The 21,050-nt window shown below is 39.9% G+C and overlaps 1 protein-coding gene across 1 annotated transcript; it reads right to left on the bottom strand.

The window, feature by feature from the left end:
• Window positions 1-5,768: 5,768 nt before the first annotated feature.
• On the bottom strand, window positions 5,769-20,558 carry papss1 (3'-phosphoadenosine 5'-phosphosulfate synthase 1). Its single transcript, XM_041035310.1, has 12 exons — window positions 20,308-20,558; window positions 19,616-19,730; window positions 19,295-19,530; window positions 18,902-19,040; window positions 18,107-18,225; window positions 17,629-17,742; window positions 17,296-17,407; window positions 14,596-14,801; window positions 11,867-12,002; window positions 11,183-11,451; window positions 9,630-9,859; window positions 5,769-7,015 (listed from the first exon to the last, which is right to left on the bottom strand). The coding sequence occupies exons 1-12, from the start codon at window positions 20,365-20,367 to the stop codon at window positions 6,877-6,879; spliced, it is 1,875 nt and encodes a 624-aa protein (XP_040891244.1). The 5' UTR covers window positions 20,368-20,558; the 3' UTR covers window positions 5,769-6,876.
• Window positions 20,559-21,050: the final 492 nt, after the last annotated feature.

The raw sequence follows: 21,050 nt of genomic DNA, 5'->3' as shown, positions 1-21,050 counted from the left end.
TTATAAACTGTCCAGGTTCAATAAACCACTGAATTCCAAATAGGAATTGGCATGAATAATGAAATTTAAAATAAATTCAAAAACCACCCAAAACAGAAAGTTAGTCCAATATTCAATCTGATCAATTCTGATCCAATGTTTGTTATAATGTAAACACTCTGTCTCAAAGACAGTAACCAGAGTAACTGAGATGACAGTTTGTAACACAGTCAAGAGACAAAACCTTGAACCACTTCATAGTAATTCTTAGTGATTCTGTGGAAACAGAATGAAATGTCTAGATGCAGAAATCTTGAAATGTGCCCCTTGACAGCGACTCATACGGGTTATCACAAAGTCTTCAAAGTCAATCTGCTATGTATCAACCCTGAATGTGTGACAGTGTGCTAATGTGTATCCAAGCATCTGCAGTCCTTCACAGTAAGGGGCTGCCATTTCACAAAAATGGACACACTGGGCACTGTCATAAAGTACATAAAACATATTTTAAGAGCCGTCTATAATGTTAATAGCTGTGCTTATGTGCTTCAAATGCTGCTTTCACTCACTGTAAAAGTTGACAGCAATGAACGTGGCAGTGTTTTCACTGTGGGATATTTTTTTTTGTCTCAGAAACTGAGGAGGAGGTTAGGCAGATGCAAAGAAATTAATCAATTCTGTGCTTTGAGATGACAAAATGTGACCCAAAAAAAGTGTACAGCAAAAGCTTTTTTTTTCCTATGGTATACAGTCTATGGGTACAACACATAGACTGTATAAGACATGGACGTAGCACCCGTGACGTCACCCATTGGTTTCGGGGAGTCGGTTTTGTGATCAAATCATGGGCATTTGAGCTGCGCCATCTTGGATTTTAGTGGGAGCGTACTTTCCACATTTGGCGGAGAGGCCGTTACTCTACGGGTCAGCCGCGGTCAGCCGGCCGAGAACCCGCCCACTTAGCTCGGGGCAATATTTAATATTTACCGGCTTTCACCGCTGCCTCCATCCACTATCCACTTACAGTTACAGCAGCACACAAACAACAGCAGCCGCTTACTGATTGAGCTGCTCTGTCCATGCAATGGACGGACTTTTTAAACAGAAAAATGAGACGAAATAAAATTGTAGCCTAGTATTCCCGCAATAAACGGACTGAGAGCACGGAACACACCGAAACAGCGTTCCTAACATTAGCTGCTCCGGTCCTTTATCTGTATCAGCAGCGATCATAAAAAGGCAATCATGTCATAAGCCAGCGGCAAAATATGCTAATACATGCTAATTAGCGCAAACATCCTCGTAAGATAGTGAGAAAATTTACTTACCGAAAAAACTGCAACACAGACTCCTACGACGGTCGGTTAGTACAGTCTACACTACAACAAGCCATATTGTCACAAAAACCTATCCGAACATTGGCAAACAAACACGGTCCGTGTCAACCGCTTGAGGTAGCCGGAGGCCTCTGGATGTAGCCGCCTAGCCCAACCGATGCTTTAGCAAAGAGCTAACTGCCAGTGGCTGTCTATGGAGATGCCACTCAAAGTAACCACGCCCTAATTTATGGAAGAATTTTAAGTCTAAATAACACTAAAACGGCTGTGGAACAAAAACATTCACCCCCCTCGACACGAAACCACGACGAAATCATGTTGTTTGGGCTACCGCTGTATTTACTCTGTGGTCTCTAGCACAACATAGTAACAACACAACAAAGCTACAGTGACACCTATGGACCAAACTGAGTATTGCACTTCTGGTACTCCAATACACTACACACACACACACAGTGTTCACGTAGGTGGAAACTACAAATAGAGACCAAAAACAAAAAATGTACCAGGCTGTAAATATGTTTTTTAGGCTGTAAAGTTGGCTATTTTAACATGGGGGTCAGGAGAGAAATGCTCACTTCTGGAGCCAGCCCCCAGCGGCAGCCGAGGAACTGCAGCTTTTTGAACGCGGAAGTGATCCTCACTGCTGAAACCTACAACTCCCCCCTTGGTATAACACTGTCATATATATATATATATATATATATATAATATAATATATAATATATAATATATTATATTATATATAATGTATTATATATATATATAATTAATAATCATAATCATCATCTCATGTCCTCTCAAGCCCAATGTAATTTATATCTAATGACACTGTACACTATGTATCCTCTCTGTTGGTGACAGGTAAAGATATACTGTTTCCTCTTTGTCAGCTGTCGCATCCTGTAGGTGGAACCTTCACTGAGGAGGGTCATACAAGCTGTGGAGGATGAGATGGGTTTACAGCCTACCTTTTATATCTGACAGTGTATCTGTTGTATAAGAGCCGGGAATTCCTCCTTTCCCGAGTCCTCCAAGGTTGCGAAACAGATGCTTTCCTTTGATGTACTCACGAATCATCATTTGATGCATGATCCCCCTCCTTCTGTATGATCTCTTTATATTGAGCCTCTGGCTCCTGAGTTAATGTTCCTGAGGTTGTCTGGCCTCAGTCTGACATGTTGCGTTGACAAGAGAATCATAAAGCAGAAGGATTTAACAGGCACTGGTAATCTGGTAGTAATGAGAGTCTCTGAGTCCCCATATTCACGGCATGTGTGAGGTAGAAGTATAGCATATATGATGGTAGCATGACTAATGGTTTGTGGATATTCTCTTGCTACCATCATGTACTGTACATAAACATCAAAGGACTTAGTAAGTATCTGACATAAATTCACTTGTCTGTACCTCTGTGCACTGTATGCTGCCTGGCCATTGCAACAATGACCAATGATGCTAGATCTTTATTGGATTTGGATGTATTTTTAATAACTTTTATCATCAGCAAACACTAAGCAATACTGCACAAAACATCTTCTCGCTATTGGAAAGTATGCAAAGAATTCTTTGTCTCCAAATAACAAATACAGACCAAAGAATAAAGGAATAAAGAGTGTGTTTGGACAAGGAATGATGAAGACTAAAGAATCCTCGAGTGAAGTCTTCTGATATTTGCATTAGTGTAGGATCCATTTGAGCAGATTGGAATGAACCAAAATTTGCCTTATTTGTCAACAATTTGATAAATGCTAATCTTTCTAAGCTAACATACCCAGAAGGTGAACACACACTCTATAGGAGCAGTATATTATAGGACCAAACTACCCCTAAAGATCATAAGAATACAGTATGTTAACCATATGTCAGAACCACTGAATTTTTGGCTGGATCTTATGCAACAGTGTGTGAGATAGCTCTTTCCACTGCCATCATAAGTCCTGATCACACAAAACCATTACTGCTGATGAGCACTGACCCTGCCCTGCACACACCTCAGAGCCATCACTGAGGGACACGGCTTTCCTTGAATCTTAACCATGTCCTGTGTCACTGTATTGCATTTTTGCAAAGTAAAGCCTGTTTTTATCATGACTGGCTTTGAAAGGAACTCAAACCAGATGGAAGGAAATTGGAGATAAATGCAGCTGGAGTCCATGTAGGAGCAGAACTTTTTTGGTGGTATGGGATGAGACAGCCATGATGTCACTGCATGTACTATGCTGCATGCAAGTATAAGAGTATATGCGCATAGACGATAAAGACTGCACTGGTGGCATTTACGTACAATGTGGCAGTGGAGACACTACTTTTGACTCCTGTCTCTTGTCAGTAACTACTATTACTTCTAACTTCCTCGTCTTCCCACTTTATTTGTGACTATTTTTTTTATAGCTCCTATTTATGCTGGTCTGCTGTGTATAGTATTCAGTACATTTCATTTAGTTTTTTTCCATTCTTCCCTTGCTTGTATTTATTTATTATCTTTTCATCTTATTAATGCAACTGACCATTATTTTTATTCTCAATTAATCTGCCTAGTGTATTCTTAAATAATCAATTAATAGTTTAGTCTATAAAATGTTAGAAAATAGTAAAAGTAACAACAATCATTCAAGTTTCTCAGAGTCTGAGACATCTTCAAAACCCCACAATATTCAATGTACAATATTATTAAACAGGGAAAAAGTAGGAAATCTTCACATTTGAGAAGCTTTTTGTTTGATGAGTTATTTGTTGTCATTCTAATTAGCCCTATGTCTGTTCAACTGTTCTTGTATTTCTGCAGCTGTAACAATAAATCAGCAATCTATTCCTTGTTGTATCTTGCTGTAGACTAACACCAACTAATATGGTAACACTGTAATTTACTGGTCCTGTAATTTCTCAAAAATTTTCTGGGACATTTCTGACAAATAAGTATAAAGAATTTGATCATAATTATAGGGAAAAGAATCACTAATCTGTTAGTCAAGTAAAAAATTATTAGAAACTTTATTCTCTGTTTGGTGAGTTGTATTTTTGCCTGTAATTTACAACCATACAGAAAGAAATTCTTCATTTTTGTATCTTCACTTGACTAAAAGCTTACATTATAGATTAATTTGAAGTGAAACTGTAATTTCCTACAGTCATGTATCAGATCCTTCCTAGAAAATTCTTAGAAAACTATTGGACCTGTAAAATATATGTAATTATCATTAATAACATTACATTTCTTTGGTATACCCTGCTTGTACAGTGTAAAGTCTGGCCTCAAACACACAGCATTAAAAACCATCCCTCAGTTCCATTGCCTGTGATGAATGTTGTTTATGACTGTCTAAATTCTGTACAACGGCCGTTCGAGCCGAAATTAGGTGGTGCAGGTGAGTGGAAGCATAAGTCATGTAAACAGTAGTCAGAACATGACAAATTCTTCTGGCACCTTCAACCTTTTTCTCCAGCAGAGTGCCGCACTGTAACAACACCCCCAGAGGGATGAATAGTTTCAAAGCGAGAGCTGATCATAGGGCGAACAAGCTGAAAAAGGACCCAGAACTAAAATATACTGTGCATGCTTCAAGTAAGATAACATCAGGAGGTTAAGGATAAACATAGTAACAGACACCTGCATTACCCAGAAAGCACAGATCTCCTCCAGACAGTTAAATGAACAACAAAAAAATAAGAAGTCAACTTCTCCAAAATCATTTTTCTTGATCATTTTCCATGTTTAAAAAAAAAGCAGCCCTTCTTTTGAAGCTGTACCGAGGTCCCAGCTTGATTACCATTTGAGATCGAACAAGATCTGGCTAAAGGCAGAAAAAAATTGCTGCTGGCAGGTCTCTTCATTATATGTTGGAGTTGGATTAGATGAAGTATCCAGGGTATTTCTGACAGAGCCACTCTTCTAGGCCTGTTTTTAACCCTATATGTTCCACTTTCACTGCATCTGGGAGCCAGCTGCAGCTCTGTGTATACAGTGTGCAAGTGTGTCTGAGTCTGATTGGGGTCACTAGAGGGTCTGTCTCATTCAATATGCAGCTGATTGACCAACTGGGAGGTCACAGAAGTTCCAGCAGACAGGGCCTACGAAACTGGGGAAATTTAATTTTGAAGAGTGCACTTTTCATTCAGATGACAAAGTGCACTTGAAGCGAGTTAGTCACAAAGACATGAAGAGATTTAGAGCTATTGAGATGTCAGAATAAGAACTGTGTTACAGGGAGATCACAGACAGCTAAAAGGTGATGACATCTCATCAATGTAAGTTTGGTTTCTAAAATACATGAAATTCAGAGCTGTCATTTAAAATTAAGTGGAATTCTTTGAGAGTGTGTTATGTATTTAAAACTCTTTGGTACGATGCAAAAGAAAAAAAAAAACCAAAAACATACACACATACCATGCTGTGTGGGTAATAGACCCAAAGATTAGAGAAAGCAAAAGTAAACAAATTGTTCTTTTTGCTAAAAATGGTTTATTGAGTAAGTAAGATTACAAATCTGATCCGTTGATGGCAACCACCAACCACCTGCTTTTACAGGCCAACTCTTAAAAATGAATTACCACATGGAAAATATTAGCAACCCATGAGGAAAGAAAAAAAAACACAAAAGATGAAAATGTAACAAAATATCAAGACTGTTGAGGGAAAAGCTTAGAGCACCAGAATTACATGCACAACACAGTTAAAAAGAGAAAACACTGCAATGTTAGGAGAGAATAAATAGACTATATAAGACAAAAAAAGTTAAAAGTTATCCTAATGGTTTAGGAAGGTTAGGGTTGCATATCCCAATAAAAACATCTTTAATGCTGATCTGTTTTGCAGACCATTTCTTGAGCTACTGGACCATTTCAGTCTAACAACAACTGGGACAAGAAGCAGGTGTGCGTGTGTCTGTGTGACCTAATTCAAACAAGACATCATGTGAATTCACTTTCTGAAGACCAAGGCACTCGACTTCTACATCAAATACTTGTGTACACCAAATTCGGAGCAATTGCCACTGCCACTTGCAAAGATACAATACAAAGCAACTTGTTTGGCGTTCAGTGGTGAGCTGCATGAGCTATATAGCAGGTGCAGGAGCCTTTTTTAATTTGGACAACACGAATACTGAACATTCATTCCCAAACTACTGAAGTACTGGTCAACAGTACTTTCCACACAGGTCATTACAAGTCTTGATCTTTAAATTTTTACACAATATTTTTGGAACCAGTCAGAATATACAGTTGTAAAGTTAGTGAGAAACATAAACATCTACTATGAACACTTTTTTTTTGTTTGTTCGCTTGAAACATTAACTTGACTTCTTCTACTGTTTCACAGACAGAGTTAAGATTAGTTAAATAAAGCACACGCAGGTTAAAACACAAATGTGGTAAGACTAAAAACAACTGAGACCAGTTTCGTGAGTGACAGTCGAGCGTAAAAGTGACACAGACAGAAGCCGGAGCATGGTTTTTGATAGAAGATGAGTGGTCCCCACATTCATCATTTTAAACCTCGGTTGAAACCACTGTGTTCCCATGTTTTTTGTGTTTTTTTTTTCCATCTGAGACTGGACCTTTAGGCCTTCTCCAGTGACTTATAGTATTCTTTCAGCACAGCCCAGGCCTTTGGTGCCATGAAACCGTCAGGAGGATTCTCTCCCTCGCGAGCCATCTTACGCATGCGTGTACCTGAGATGAAATCATAGTCTTGATGGCTGCAATTTAAAAAAAAAAAAAAAAAATAGAGATTTTAGTCACAGATATTTGTCAATCAATAAAAAGATGCTTATCAGCAGAACAGCTAATATGAGCCAACAATAACTGCCTGCTGCTTTGGAATCCAGTGCATCGGAGCGTTCCAGCAGACCAGTTAGCATTTCTGCAAACCAAAATGAAGCTCTTACAGCATTTCACATCCTTCACAGTGAAAATACATGGGAATGGGAATATTTATCTTACTAAACTCATACGCTGACCATTTCTGGCAGCCGCTTCCCTCCCAAATCACTCTGTGGCTGGAGAGATGCTGTGAGAATCCAGTAAGCACCGGCACGCCACTGCAGTGGTGGATGGAAAGCGAGGCCAGTGCAGCTGACCCACAACGTTTATGAATGCTTCAAATTCAATGTGTTGGAGTAGATGTATAATTTATATGGGTTTTTACTACATGTCGCTGTCTGCTACAGAATATGTTTTGTTACTATCACTGCTACAATTTTTCAGTTATTTGTGAGAACCCCAGCCTCCATCGCTGCTCTTTTTTTTTTTTTTTTAAATCGCTCTCCAAACTCTTTGTGAAAGAAAACACCTGACATTCAGTAGATTAGCACCGATTGCTGACCAGGTTCTGTAAAATGCAACACTGAATGATTCTAATATACCTTTAAATTAATACACTAAAACAAATTAAAAATATGTGCAATCCTTTATTAACTGAAACCTTGACTGCAAGTTAGAAAAACCTGAATTACAGCTTTAGGGTATCACACAGCACTGTCAAACCATCATACTAAATGTGTATGAATGGAGGAAAAGCTTCGTTCTGAATGTGGATTTCGCTTGTCCAAACATTTTTTTTTGTATCTTTCAGACATTGATGTCTATTTCAGCTCCTCTCTTTATGACAGATGGCTTCTCACAGCACACTCAGTTCACCTAGTTCAGAAAAGATATGAACAACTTTGTCTGAAAACAGCAGCCAAGGACAGCCTTCCTCTCTAACCAGGGCCGAGAAGAGCACTGGCACAGGTTCATCACATCTTCACTTGCCTTGTCTATAAATTACTGTCAGGAATAATCAAGACAGTTTTTAGACATCTTGTTAGCAGACACTTACACTGATCTCCAGTGGGCTCACATTCAGACAGGCTAAAACTCCTGCTATTTATGGAGTAAAATTTCTAATTGTTATCACATGACACAGAGCACATCATGTGGCTTTGAAACATTAAGAATCTGTGAAGAAGAAGACCTCGCATTTCACATGGCGTGAGGTAAAGGAGCTCCGGGCAAATTCTTCCGAGAACATTTTTATACAGTGTCAAATTAGAAACAGCTTGCTGTGACCTCAGCCATTACGCTTCAGAGAAAGACTGAGAGGTATTGCTGATGATTAGGCTTAGCATCGATATTCTTCCTGAAATTTTGGCAAAGCGCTCTCAGCCTTTATGAGAGAATGGAATGCCATAAATCTAACTGAGTGGCGACTACAGACTTTGGAAATCACATTATTCTCTTGCACTTGCTTATATCTATATCTATATAGATATAGATATATAGATATATAGATAGAGATAGAGATAGAGAGATAGAGATAGAGATACATATACATATACTTATATTTGCAATCAAGACGGAAGAAAAATTATGTATATATTTTGTTCATACTTTAATTTTAATTAATTAAAAAATTCTATATATATTTAAGTCTAAATAACTAAACTAATTCTCCAAATGTGGAAAAAATAACACTCAGTATAAACAGTATGGTAACATTTGAGATTTTCTGTCACAAACCAATCGAAACTTTCCAAACAGGGCAGGAAACTGTTTTTCTTACCTGTATATGTCATAATAGGAAAGCCACAGAAAGCCAAACACCAATCACTGTTGGTAATATATTTTTTAAAACATACTATTATTATAAACACTGCTGTCTCTTTCCACAGAAGTACCTGATGTTCCTGATCAACAATTCGGTTTGGATTTAACGTCATAAATATGCATCATGGAAAACAAAGCAAATCTTATGATTAGTCTGGCTGCGTTTAGTTTTAACATTCCGGGCCAAACACAGCTACAGTTGCATAACCTGATGGTGGAGGCTGCATCAAATCCGGAGGAGAGGCAGTGAGATTGCATGATTTTTGTTAGTCATCATGTGCAGTGTCCGTACACGATCTTTAATTAATAGCAGGTCTCTGTAATTTTTGAGCAACATCAAAGCTCACACTAATCCACAAAACCTTTTAACTGTGTAAGAAAGAAAAAGAACCTGTTATTCTTGGCTTGGTATTTTACTGACAGAAGAGAGAGAGGGGAAAGAAAATGGATGAAAGGGGTTATTTTTAAAAACAAGACAGGCCTAATGAGTAATTAATTTAGAGAATGTATTTTCTGTTTAGGCTGCTGGTTCTAATTGGCATACATGTGGGGTAATACTCTGGACTAAATCTACAAATAAACTATTCAATTTAGAGTGAGTGAGCACTGGGGCTTTAGACTCAAACCATTTCTGTTTTCCATTACCCTAATAAACTTAAAAACTGTGGGAAACAAGACGGGACACAGGTTTCAACAAATGGAACTACAACATAAACAAGTACTTACTTTTTGGGGTCATAAAAATCCATTGCTCTTTTGACCTTGTTGTAAGCAGCAACTTTAAAGGGTACAATCTCCAGGGTGATGAGGCCAGGAGCCATGGTGAGGACCTTGGCCCCATGAGTGGGTTCATACAGGTCCTTTCCTGTATCAGGGTGGGGCATGCCGGCGGGGTCACGGCCCACAATGTAGAAGTTGGCACCAGCCACCATTCGAGCCCTGCAGTGCCACTGAACCTGTGGACAAGGAGTTAAAGAGAAACTGAGACTGAAGAAACATTGAGAAAGCTAGATTGGAAAAATTAAGTGAGTATGGAATTTGTGTTTGCAATTTCTTTGAAAGGCTACAAAGGAAAATAACATTTTACACGCACACAGTTACAAAACATCTCTAATCTTTTACACAGGCTGCTGAAAAATAGTTCTTAGATATGAAATTTAATGTTTTGTTTTGTTGTGTGCACAGCCTCCACCCTACTGTACTTGATTTAGTTGGGCAATAGGTCAGGGCTGCTGAGGGCGTTTAAGTGTGCATAGATTTTGAGCCTCTGATGCAGAATGCCGGGGAAGCATTCTGCTGTTAGTCTTACATGGAAGTCTTTAAAACAGGAACATTATACTTCTGTAACTAACACTGTTATTTTTAACATAACAGTGACCTGCTTAAACTATTATTTAAAAAAATGTGTAGGGTAAACTCACAGCCACCTTTACCAGTCTTTTTAGCAGACCTACGCTAAGTCCACAAGTTCAGCCAGCCAGCCAGCCTCCAGCAATTGTTCCCCTTAGGAATTTGCATTCACCATAAGCACTGAGGTTCCCTTTCTGTTTCTCATTATCAATAATTGCTAAAACTCCACATTACTTCTTGATAATTACTAATACTACTGCCATTAGAATAATGTCCTAGCCAGTGTAGTTTGTATATTTTAGGACGTAGGGCTTTTAGATTAGGCTTACAAAAAAAATGTGATTTCAGCTCAGGATGGAAGCTGTAGGCTCAAGAACATTCTGGCAAATATGAACATGGGCTGGAAGCAGAAAGCTTGCTTTTTTTTGTTTGAGTGACAGACCAAGGGCATGTGTTGTTTTTAATGAGTAAACACGGTCAAAACAATGACATTAAGGCTGAGGCTGAGTCTGGCTCTCCCATTCAGAATTACAAACTGAATAAATTCACTGCCTGACATCCACCAGCCTCCAATCTGCTATCAATAATTTTCTCCATGGCTTTCCCATTATCGTAAGTGAATGATTAAAAGATTCCCAGCTACACAGCTACGCTCAGTCACACGGAGAGGTTTGTGCATGGCATGGAAACACTAAACAGAGCGTCTCAAGACAATTGTAAATCCCCTTTCCTGCCATTTATCACACTCAAAAATGTGCAGACACCAAGTATGTGACAGCCCTCTTCCACATGTCTGTTGTCGTTACTTGCAGTTACATTTTTTGTTCCCTGTCAATTTTGAAGAAAACACGACACCTTTTTTTTTTTTTTTTTTTTTAAAGAAACCTCAAGCAAGTAACTGAAAATGCAATATTCTTGATGATTGTTACCTCAGTGGGCCCCGCATACATCATGGGTGAAGGAAAGATAGCCACGATGGTAGAGTCTGGATTCAGGACGCCCTCCTCCAGGACAGCAGCATGCTGCTTCATTCGCCAAGGCAGCGGCACATCATCGTCCTTGGTCCACCCTCCCAGTGGGTGGAGCAGAAGCACTGGCCGGCGGTAGCCTCTCTCGATGAGACGCTTGTGGGTGTCCTGCATGAGGAGAGCGTGGCCATTGTGGACCGGGTTGCGGAGCTGGAAGGCAAATACAGCATCTAAATAAAGAGAAAGGAGAACAAGGGTTTGTTATAATGAGACAAAACACATCTGTACAAGATAAACAAAGGGTCACAATGAACCCGGAGATAATCAAGCAGCAAAGTGCACAGCCACTGAAACCACATACAGCCTGGGTTCTTGCTGTTGAAGGGCTGAATCACACCAGAGCTGTCCTCGACTGTGACCTCCCTACTCTGACTCCCTTACTTCTTTGGCAAAGTAAATAAAAGCATTGAAGATGAGGGGACTGCATATTGTTCACCTCTCCTTTTAAAGCGAAAAATGGAAGTGGCTTATAAATACTGTGACATCAAGTGACATTTCTAAATCTTCTTAGTTCAAGATCCCATAACTGTTTTAATATAGTTCTGACAGAAAATAAACAAGGACCAACACGACTTGGCCCCATACCTGCATTCATCTCTTTAAACTTCTGTTTGAGCTCAGTGGGTGTCAGGCGGTACTGGTCGAGCCCGTCGTTCCAGTAGATCCTGTCCAGAACCTGCAGGTCTCCGCCGACCAGCCAGTCCCCACTTTCCATCACCATCTGAAATAGGAGTCACAGTGATCATGACAGTGAACACAATTCAAACATAATCCAGACTTAAGACACTGTGGTCTGTAAAAACTTCACTGTGCTGGAACCAGGCCAGCATGAATTCTAATAAAACTCTCGAGTTATTACCCAGTTGCAACGGGGACACAGCAGCATAAATCAAAGTCCCCACGTGTCGTTAAACAGTCAACAAAACTCTGGCATGCCCCCTCTTCTGCATTTGGCCACATCTACTACCTTAATTTCAATAACAGAGCAGAGACAAAGTCAGATTGTATTCCACATTAAAACCTGGTGATGAGCTCATGACCACATTGGAGAGAATTTTTTCCACCTCACGAGATTAATCCAACAACGGCACCAACGTGCTCAGGACCCAGGCAAAGGCGGCTATTGTTTCAGGGAATATCTTTCGCCTGCCTCCTGCTGCATTTAGGTGACCGTAGCTAGAATTACTAAAAACACTGGCCTGTGGGATCTTAATGTGATACAAAGTGACAATTCTCACCAGGCTCTGCAAGAAAAGAAACACAGCTTCAACACTGAAACGCACACAAAACAAAGACCACAAATGAAACCTGAAGTATGGAGGCATTGTGAAAAGGCGAACTGGAAGCTGATAAAAAAGAAAAAAAAACCCTCCATGTCACTTATTTCAGTAATTTATCATGTGAAAAAAAAATCGAAAAATTCTTTGATATCTATACTTTACAAACATAAGGGTTTCAGTTTGATCTGGCAAACTCGTCATGAAAAAGTCAAAAAGTTGTCAGCAGTAGTGGTGTCTACGTGATGCGATCAATAACCACTTGGCTTCGTCGTAAGAAGTTTTTAGGATCGTGTTGTGATTTGTTTTCCACACTCCAATTAATCCAACCTGTCTGTCGCTGGCCTGAGATAAGACAGCCACGAAAGATGTTTAACAGTCGTATTCTTTGGAGAGATCAACAGCATCGACAAGTTGAAATTTATTTTCCTAACATAAGTGAATGAAAAATGTAATGTCTGTGTGGATAAATCAACGGAGCAGGCCTACACGTACACATGTGCTCTGTTGAACCGTTAAAAGCGCCCGTGTAGCTTTACATGTGAAAAGGGACGTAGCCAAATAAACAGCCACTACACCATAGTTTCCGACAAAGGGGACTCCTGTCTGACTGACGGACAGGTAAACAGGAAAAAGAGGATTAACTACATGTAATATGGAGCAGGTCGTTTCTGGCTGGAAAGAGACGGGATAACAAAAAAAAAAAAAAAAAAGAAGAAGTTGTGGCTACCAACTCAGAGGTGTGTTGACAGACTGGCTCCGGTGCGGAGAGTTAAACATACACTTATGTATACATACACACACTCTTTTAATGAGTGACACCTTAATCACAGCAAGCTGAACACACACATTCAGCTGTGACAGGTTAGAGTGGATAACAAATGACAGTTGTGGAAATACTGAGTACTCAGCATGTGTTAAAAGCCAGCACTGAGGCATCAGGTGTTGACACTGGAGAATCATGGAGCCAGTTTATGAAACTGGCAGCCTCTAATGCATCTTAAAACACATTACCAAGCCAGATTTGATCATAAACAAGGTGAGACAAAAAAAGATATCCGCTAAAATTAAAAATGACTGCCAACTGTGCTGAAATATTGAGACAGCTGTTCTCTGGTGTTCAAGTTAATCTCCATCCAGCATTTTTAGCAGCAAAGGGCTTTAAAATGAGCCAGTGAGGTTTTCAGTAAGTCTGACCCCAGGGAGTGAAATCACCAGATGCCACGGAGGTTACTATTAGTTGTTAGTTGCATCTTTGCCAGTGCACAGGTGGCTGACCAACTGTACTGATCCTGAAAACAATGAGATTTAAAATTAGCCCAAAATGTAACTTTTAAAGGTAACCTTGCACTATCAGTTCACGCAGATGGAGTTATAAAAAGTAAATCTGATAACTATCTTTGTCAGCAACACCAGACAGTTCCGTTCTTTTCCAGCTACAAGCCAATGCCCCTTTCCGCAGGGTGTGCAGGATCATTTCAGGACGTTATCTCGCCACTGAGTCTACCTGAGCCCCACAGCAGTCAATAGGAGACAGATGGAAACAGTTCCCGGGTATATTTGGAGAAGGGGTGGGTGAGCGGAAAGGTAGAAGCTGGCAGGGATTCCACAGCCTGTTCAGCTGAGCAGTACAATCCCAAACGAATTTGGTGGAGGCTGAGCGAGAGACTCAGCATCCAAATATAACACCTGCAAAATGAGGGTGGACCAAAAAGATCAAGTGATTACACTGGGCGTCCTGACAGACTGTGAGAAAAGCTCCACTCCTCAACCTAGTCAGTCTTTCCATAAGCACTGTGAAAAGGCCAGCTTGGATCTGTGTTCTATCAATGCAGAATCCAGGGAGGCAATTTGCTTTCACATGCAGAGTGTTTATCACATAGCACTCTGAGACAGGCCGTCTGGAGCTCTGCAGATGCTGTTCAGTACTTTCTTAAGTGTTGGGATTTTCTATATTGCTTCCAACATATTTTAGTGTAAATTCGGTTTTCAGGGGACCAAAACTATAACCCCGAACATGTCATATGAGAAATTTACCTTGATGTAGGGGTGGTCCTTGCAAGTGGTGCCCCACTGGCGAGCACAGCGCTCTTCTTTGCGGTGCTCATAAAACTCAGGGTTGCGAAGGATGGCGACTCGTCTGCCCTCATAGACCAGAGCCATGGCTGTCACGCCGTCTAAACGCTCCTTATCTGCAGTAGACACCGGCAGCACCACAGGCACTGACAGGTTGATTACACCACCTAGGACAAAGGTGAAGCAAAACTATTTTTATGAGGGAAAAAAAAAGGTACATTGATACAGAAAAAAGTGTTAGAAAACAGCAAATCCTCACTTTTAAGAAGGTAAAACCAGAGATTGTTGACATTTTTGCTTGAAATGTTACATAAACAATTAACTGACACTCAAATTTGTTGCAAATAATTTTTCTGTCAATTTTCTAATGAAACTCTACCCTGTGGAGCTTTTTACCACCGTCAGTGGAAAACACATCAGAGAAATGTGTACATGCAGGTGATGCAATACGCTGTCCTGCTGATTGACAGTTGGTAGCAGTAACATACCAAGAAATATAGCAGTACACAAAGGTCATGAAGAAGACGACTGTAAGCTAGAAAACACTGATGTAAACAATGCACAATTTTGTTTTTTGTTTTTTTGTTTTTTTTAAATCAGCCTTGCAAAAGTTTTATGAAAACTGAAATGCTTTCAACATGTTTGTTAGACCTCAAGGGTATACACAGTGCATTCTAATGAGAAACACTGAATGCAAACGTGACTTTTGCTTGTTTACAAGAAAACTGCACAGGGCGCATTTAATATCAGATAACTATCCAAGAACAACAACGCATTGGACCGCACTGCAAAGCTCTGAGATTCTGAGAACAGACATTCTACAGAAAGCAGGTTAAAATGCTCAAAGGTATATGCAACAAAAGAGCTCAACTATTCTAGTAAAGTTTCCATGTTGTGCCCCTTCAGGCTAAATGTGGAATATACAGCTAAACCACAGGCTACAGTGAAGTCTTAAAGGCTGCAATTTAAGAAGCTAGAGGAGAAAATCCCCTCTTAAGCTAAGCCAGAACTTGACCATTTCTCATTTTATGATTTATCTGTGGAGTGACACTGTTCTGTCGGTGGGTTCATTTTGCCATCCAGGTTGATGAAAACGTCGGGAACGGCACGCTTTTCACATCACATCAGATCAAACACTGTGGAGACAGGAGGGGATGCTGACTGCTGCAGCCCCCACCTCCCCCTGGACCCTCTCCCGGTCCCCTCTGTCACAGTGTAGAGCTTACAGCTGGTTTCAATAAAACACACACACACACACACATACACTGCCAAATGTCCAAGCGAGAGAGACACAAGCTTGAATTTGGATTTCTGTTTATTTTCACAGGCTATTTGATTAGTCAAACATGCAGTTTTCTGCTTCCCAGCCATTTTTAGTGTTATAGTGTGGGCAATCAATCCTTTCACTGTCAAATCCCTGGAAGGAAGTGAAAATGGACAAATGGTGGCGTACAGTGTCAATCAATAGAGAGGCCTCTTCCTCTGCGTCCCTCTCATCCAGGACAAACATCAGTATATATTTCTGCCTCTGTCCAGCCAGCTAAGTTTCTTTGACTAACTATCTTTCTGGGGAAAGAACCTAAATCATTGTGATTTCATACAAAGTTGTAAGAACTTGATGGTTTTATCCTTCAGTGAGGACAGGATAATATATTCCTGTCAAAAGCTGAAAATGAAATACAGTCTATGTTAACTTTCAGTTGATTTTATATATTTTTCATTTTAATGCATGTGTATGTTACAAAATATTTGGCACCACAACACAAAAGTGAGGGAAATAAAAGTAAATTGACTTCTTCTTGGAATTTCAAACAATACATGAGAAATTGCTGTAATAACATCAACAGACTCTACGCCCAATATGAAATTTGTTTTCTAGAAAGTGCCAAAAAAAACGTAGGCATTCCTGAACCCTCGGCGTGAACAGAATCATTACTTCACCAACATGATCCACAACATCATAATTCTTAAAAATCTACCATTAAATCAGCTTCACTCCCCATTATTTCAATGCGTCATTCTGCCACCTCTGCTGTATAATGGAGCACTACTTCAGGACGTCAGCCCACAAGAAAAGCTTATTTAAGTCTCTGTACGTCCAACAGTGCAAAAATATAAATTGCATCTTGCGGGGATACATGCAGGGAATATCTGTTAATCTGATTTAACGCCCCATTTAACCAAGAGTGCTCAATTTTTATTTCAATAACAATAGAAATGTTTAAATGGTACATAAAGAGCTACAGCTGACAGAGATCTGAGGGTTCAACAGGCAACATTATTGAAAATGGTAATTTATAGACATTTATGAATTAACCCTTTGGCTAAAAGGTAGGCTAAGGACTGGCTGACAAAGAACCCATCTTGGTGCTTGGTGCGTTTAAACAAGAATAGGGTGTAATTTCATTTCTGCTACATTTGGAAAACAATATAGGAATAATGGTGCCAGAAAGTGATTTACAAAAACAACCTTTGTGTTTAAGAACTGCCATGAAAAATATGTACTTATGTCCCAGCAGAAAGCCAATCCATGTCTTCTGGGTGATGCATTTTATGAGGACTCATCACCACCTAGTGCTTTTTCTCAAGTATAGCAAAACTGATTTTTAAAATAGAAATGCTAACATTTTCTTTTCATTAAAAATGTAAATCACATCTTACCATCCAGCAGACAGTCAAAATGAAGACACTGTAAGTACTCTCTCTCCCTCATAAAACCGTTCAGAGGAGTGGCCCAGCCTTCAGCCAGCACCTGCACCCACTGCATGTCCACCTGTGGATCATATACACCCAGTCAAACACAGTAGGTTACATATGAATAATCAACTTATCCTATATGTTTTTCAAATAAAAAATAATATGCAAAAATATATTAGTGGATAGAAAAATGACTGGTAATTGCTCAGTACACGCAACAGCTATCAGTAGCTTTTGGCTTCATTTACAGCTCAAAATTAATTAAAATATCAAAATCCTTTTAAAAATCAGAAGCACCTTGCCAATCTGTACAGCAGGTAGAGTCTCAGCATCGGCCTTAGCCAGGTCCAGTTTGTTCTCCTGAACGTACAGCTCTTTCACTTCATAGGATGCATCAACAGGAACTATATCCTACAGCATCAAAAGAATGTGAAATTAATTATTCTATATAAATCACCAGAAAACACTTTGGATGATAAGACTGGTGGGGGTTTCCTATTTACTAAAGGAACAGTGATTTACATGATAAAAGTCTAGACATAATGACATCAACATCCACACAATTATGAGGCTTCACTGCCCCATTGTGGTCAATGAAGGGATGACGGCACCATTTTCTGTCTCAAGTCTGAATTTCAAGCCTCTAGCTGTTTCTGTAATCGTTGCACAAGTATTCTTTAATGGGGGCATAGCTAATAAAAACAACAACTGTTGATGCTAAACATGTTACACATATTGATAAACATGTTTAAGCCATATAGTAAGTCCCGCCCACCCTCTCCTGAAGCAGGTCAATAAGCTGTTGTATGCATTCATTCACACTGCAGGAGTCAGTCTTCAGCACCAGCTCCGGAGCCTCCGGCTTCTCGTACTCTGAGTCAATTCCAGTGAAACCTGTTGAAGTAGACAGAGAGGAGAGAATGCACAGTCTGAACTCCTAAACATGGAAAAGTCTGTTTTTGTTCTATTTCTATTAGTATATAGATTTGAAATTAAAACTGTATATATATATATATAGAGCAGGTGTACTAACACATCACTTTAACAACAGCACTTGTATACCCTTGAATCAATAATCACACAACCATGACTGATACCGACTTTATCCATCCTCTACAATCAAGAATTACCTCGAGTCGGTTTAGAGTAGAAATAATCGCTGATTAGAAACAATAAATCAGAATGTCATATGTTTCTTGGGGAATTAGATGACACAAAGCTCAGGAAATTTGGTTGAGCTCTCACTGCAGCAAGAACCAATGTGCTGTGCTACAATGTGATAAGAAGGACTTCCTTTAAAATGTTGCATCAGCTTTTTTTTCGTCCCTGTCATTTCTTTAAAACTTAGTATGATAAGCATTAGTAAAAACAGAAAGCAAAGTCTTTCAGCCTTTGTTTTGTGTTTCACAACAAAATATGATTCTGACAGGTTCTCTTTAGGATCGATGAACTATGTAACAGTGTGACTTTATACCCCAAGTAACCCAAGTATGAACCCCAGACAATACAAGAGTCTAGCCCACGGCTCCACTGATGCACTTAACATAAACAGTATGACACCATACTTCACCTCTTATTTCCCCTGCTCGAGCTCTCTTGTACAGTCCCTTAACATCCCTCTGCTCACACACATCCAGTGGAGCGTCCACAAACACCTCAAAGAAAGGCAGCCCTGCCGCCTCATGGATCTTCCTAGCATTGAGGCGGTCCTGATAGACAAAAACCAAACGTAGAGTGTGGTGTGCACATGATTTTAGCCAAGGATAGAGACATTCAAGTACAAGACCATTTATGCTAATTTCCTTTCAGCCTAGAACAAAACTGTTCACAAAGGGTTAGATTTTATTTAAATATAGTTCAATCAAGATTGCATAAAAGATATGAGAGCCAAATTATGACATTATCAGTAAGGCTCAGCCACATTTATTCCAAGTGCTGATGCTTTGTTTGGAGAGCCACTCACCCTGCTATAAGGAGAGATGAAGCTGGCGATGCAAACCAGCCCAGCATCAGCAAAAAGACGGGCCACCTCAGCAATGCGTCTAATGTTCTCCTCCCGATCCTCTGGGCTGAAACCAAGGTTCTTGTTCAGCCCTTGACGGATATTATCGCCGTCGAGGGTGTAGCAAGGGATACCATGGCACACCAGGTACTCCTCCAGAGCCATGCTCACTGTGGTTTTCCCTGCACCGGACAAACCTATTTGTAGAGATCAACAACAGGTTGGGTTAGATTACCTAAAGAAATGTATGGAATCTATTCTTGATTACATTTTGTAACCTACCAGTCAACCAAACAGTGCATCCTCTGAACCCTCCTCTTGTGCCCACAACCTGTCCACGCTTGTTTCGGCTGACATGATGAGCTTGATAGGTGACATTAGTTGCACGTTGCATTCCCTGAAATGATAGGAGCGAGAAGGTTAATATGAATAGATTAAGCCTTAAAAAGTTAAAATCTATCATTTAAGAAAGCATCTTTGAAGTTGTTGAAACCATCAAAATGTCATTTCTCAGAAATTTGTTGACTGTTCTATATTGTGAGCTTGTTTGTGATGTTGCGATCACAGTGTATGAACAATTTCTTTCCTTGCTGACAGCAAATGCTGCCGTGCAGAATTAGTGCAGGCTGCAGCAGTAGGTTATGTAGCTAAGGGGGAAGAAAGACATTTTTCAAAATGTATTTTACTGACACTGATGCTGGAGCCTTCAAGGGCACTGTTATCACACCTGCAAATGCATTAACCAAGCAGCTGGTGACCTTATCTTCAGTGCATTAGCAGTTAACTGATTAGCCACTTATCAATCTCGGCGCTGCTAGCAATGTAGTTGCTAGCTTTACTGTACACCAGTATGATGTTAGGGATGCTAATTAGCTAGCTGTCGGGCCAGTTAGCTGGTTAGTGGAGGCGGACAGACGCGACGAATCGGTGTGCTGAATTAACACAGCAACACAACTTGGCAAGAGAAAACTCACCCAGCTCTCAGCGGCGTTGCTCAGCTTCTGCTTTTTGTGCGAATTGCCATACGTCTCCATCTCTGGCAGCAGTCAGCGGCTGATTCAACCGGCCACGTCTTCTAAACACACACAAAACGACAAACCGTTTGGCTCTTCGTTTACAAATACAGGTATCTCTATTAGTATCTTTTTTTTTTTTTTTTGGCACACGTATCTCCGGTCAATGGAAGAGCCCGGAGCCCAGGTGGATAGCACAACAACCGGGAAGAGCTTTTACAGCCGACACGTCACCGGCGACGTGGTGACGCATTTCCTCCGTCTGAAGTCGGTTGGGGAAAAAAAGAAACTGATCTGATGTCAGTTTTGTTTGGTTATCGTCCCTCAGCACAACAAGTGGTTTTAATGACTCAACGGATCTACAGCCAGTCCTTATAAAGCTGATGGTCCGTAGTTGAAGGGGGGAGAACTGTTCGCATTAACAGTTAGTGATTAGTAATTACTTGGAATAATGATGTTGTCAAAACGAAATGTGTGTTACTGAATATGGGTACATGAATACCCATATTGGAGATGACTTAAAACAAAGAAAATGACTCATGGCTAAATTAGCAAATACACAGAAGATTCTTATATTTTATAAAACATAAAATAAAATTGGTAACAAAGATTTAAAAAAATGTGTGTCCATAATAAATACACAATTAACCACAAATCATAAATTACCGCCCTACTACACCTCACTAGCTCAAGATCCAGATCTT

The sequence above is a fragment of the Toxotes jaculatrix genome, chromosome 4 (genome assembly GCF_017976425.1).
Source record: "Toxotes jaculatrix isolate fToxJac2 chromosome 4, fToxJac2.pri, whole genome shotgun sequence".
NCBI classification, from domain to species: domain Eukaryota; kingdom Metazoa; phylum Chordata; class Actinopteri; family Toxotidae; genus Toxotes; species Toxotes jaculatrix.
The sequence above is the reverse complement of the archived record's forward strand: the minus strand, read 5'-3'. Positions and strand labels throughout refer to the sequence as shown.

Excerpts from the sequence above, each read along its gene's own strand:
- papss1 (XM_041035310.1), bottom strand. The coding sequence starts at position 20,367 with ATGGAGACGTATGGCAATTCGCACAAAAAGCAGAAGCTGAGCAACGCC. Across the intron at positions 17,743-18,106 it reads TTGACCTGCTTCAGGAGAGG|GATATAGTTCCTGTTGATGC; the intron begins GTGGGCGGGACT and ends TTGATGCTGTAG. Across the intron at positions 7,016-9,629 it reads GATTTTTATGACCCCAAAAA|CCATCAAGACTATGATTTCA; the intron begins GTAAGTACTTGT and ends TTTAAATTGCAG.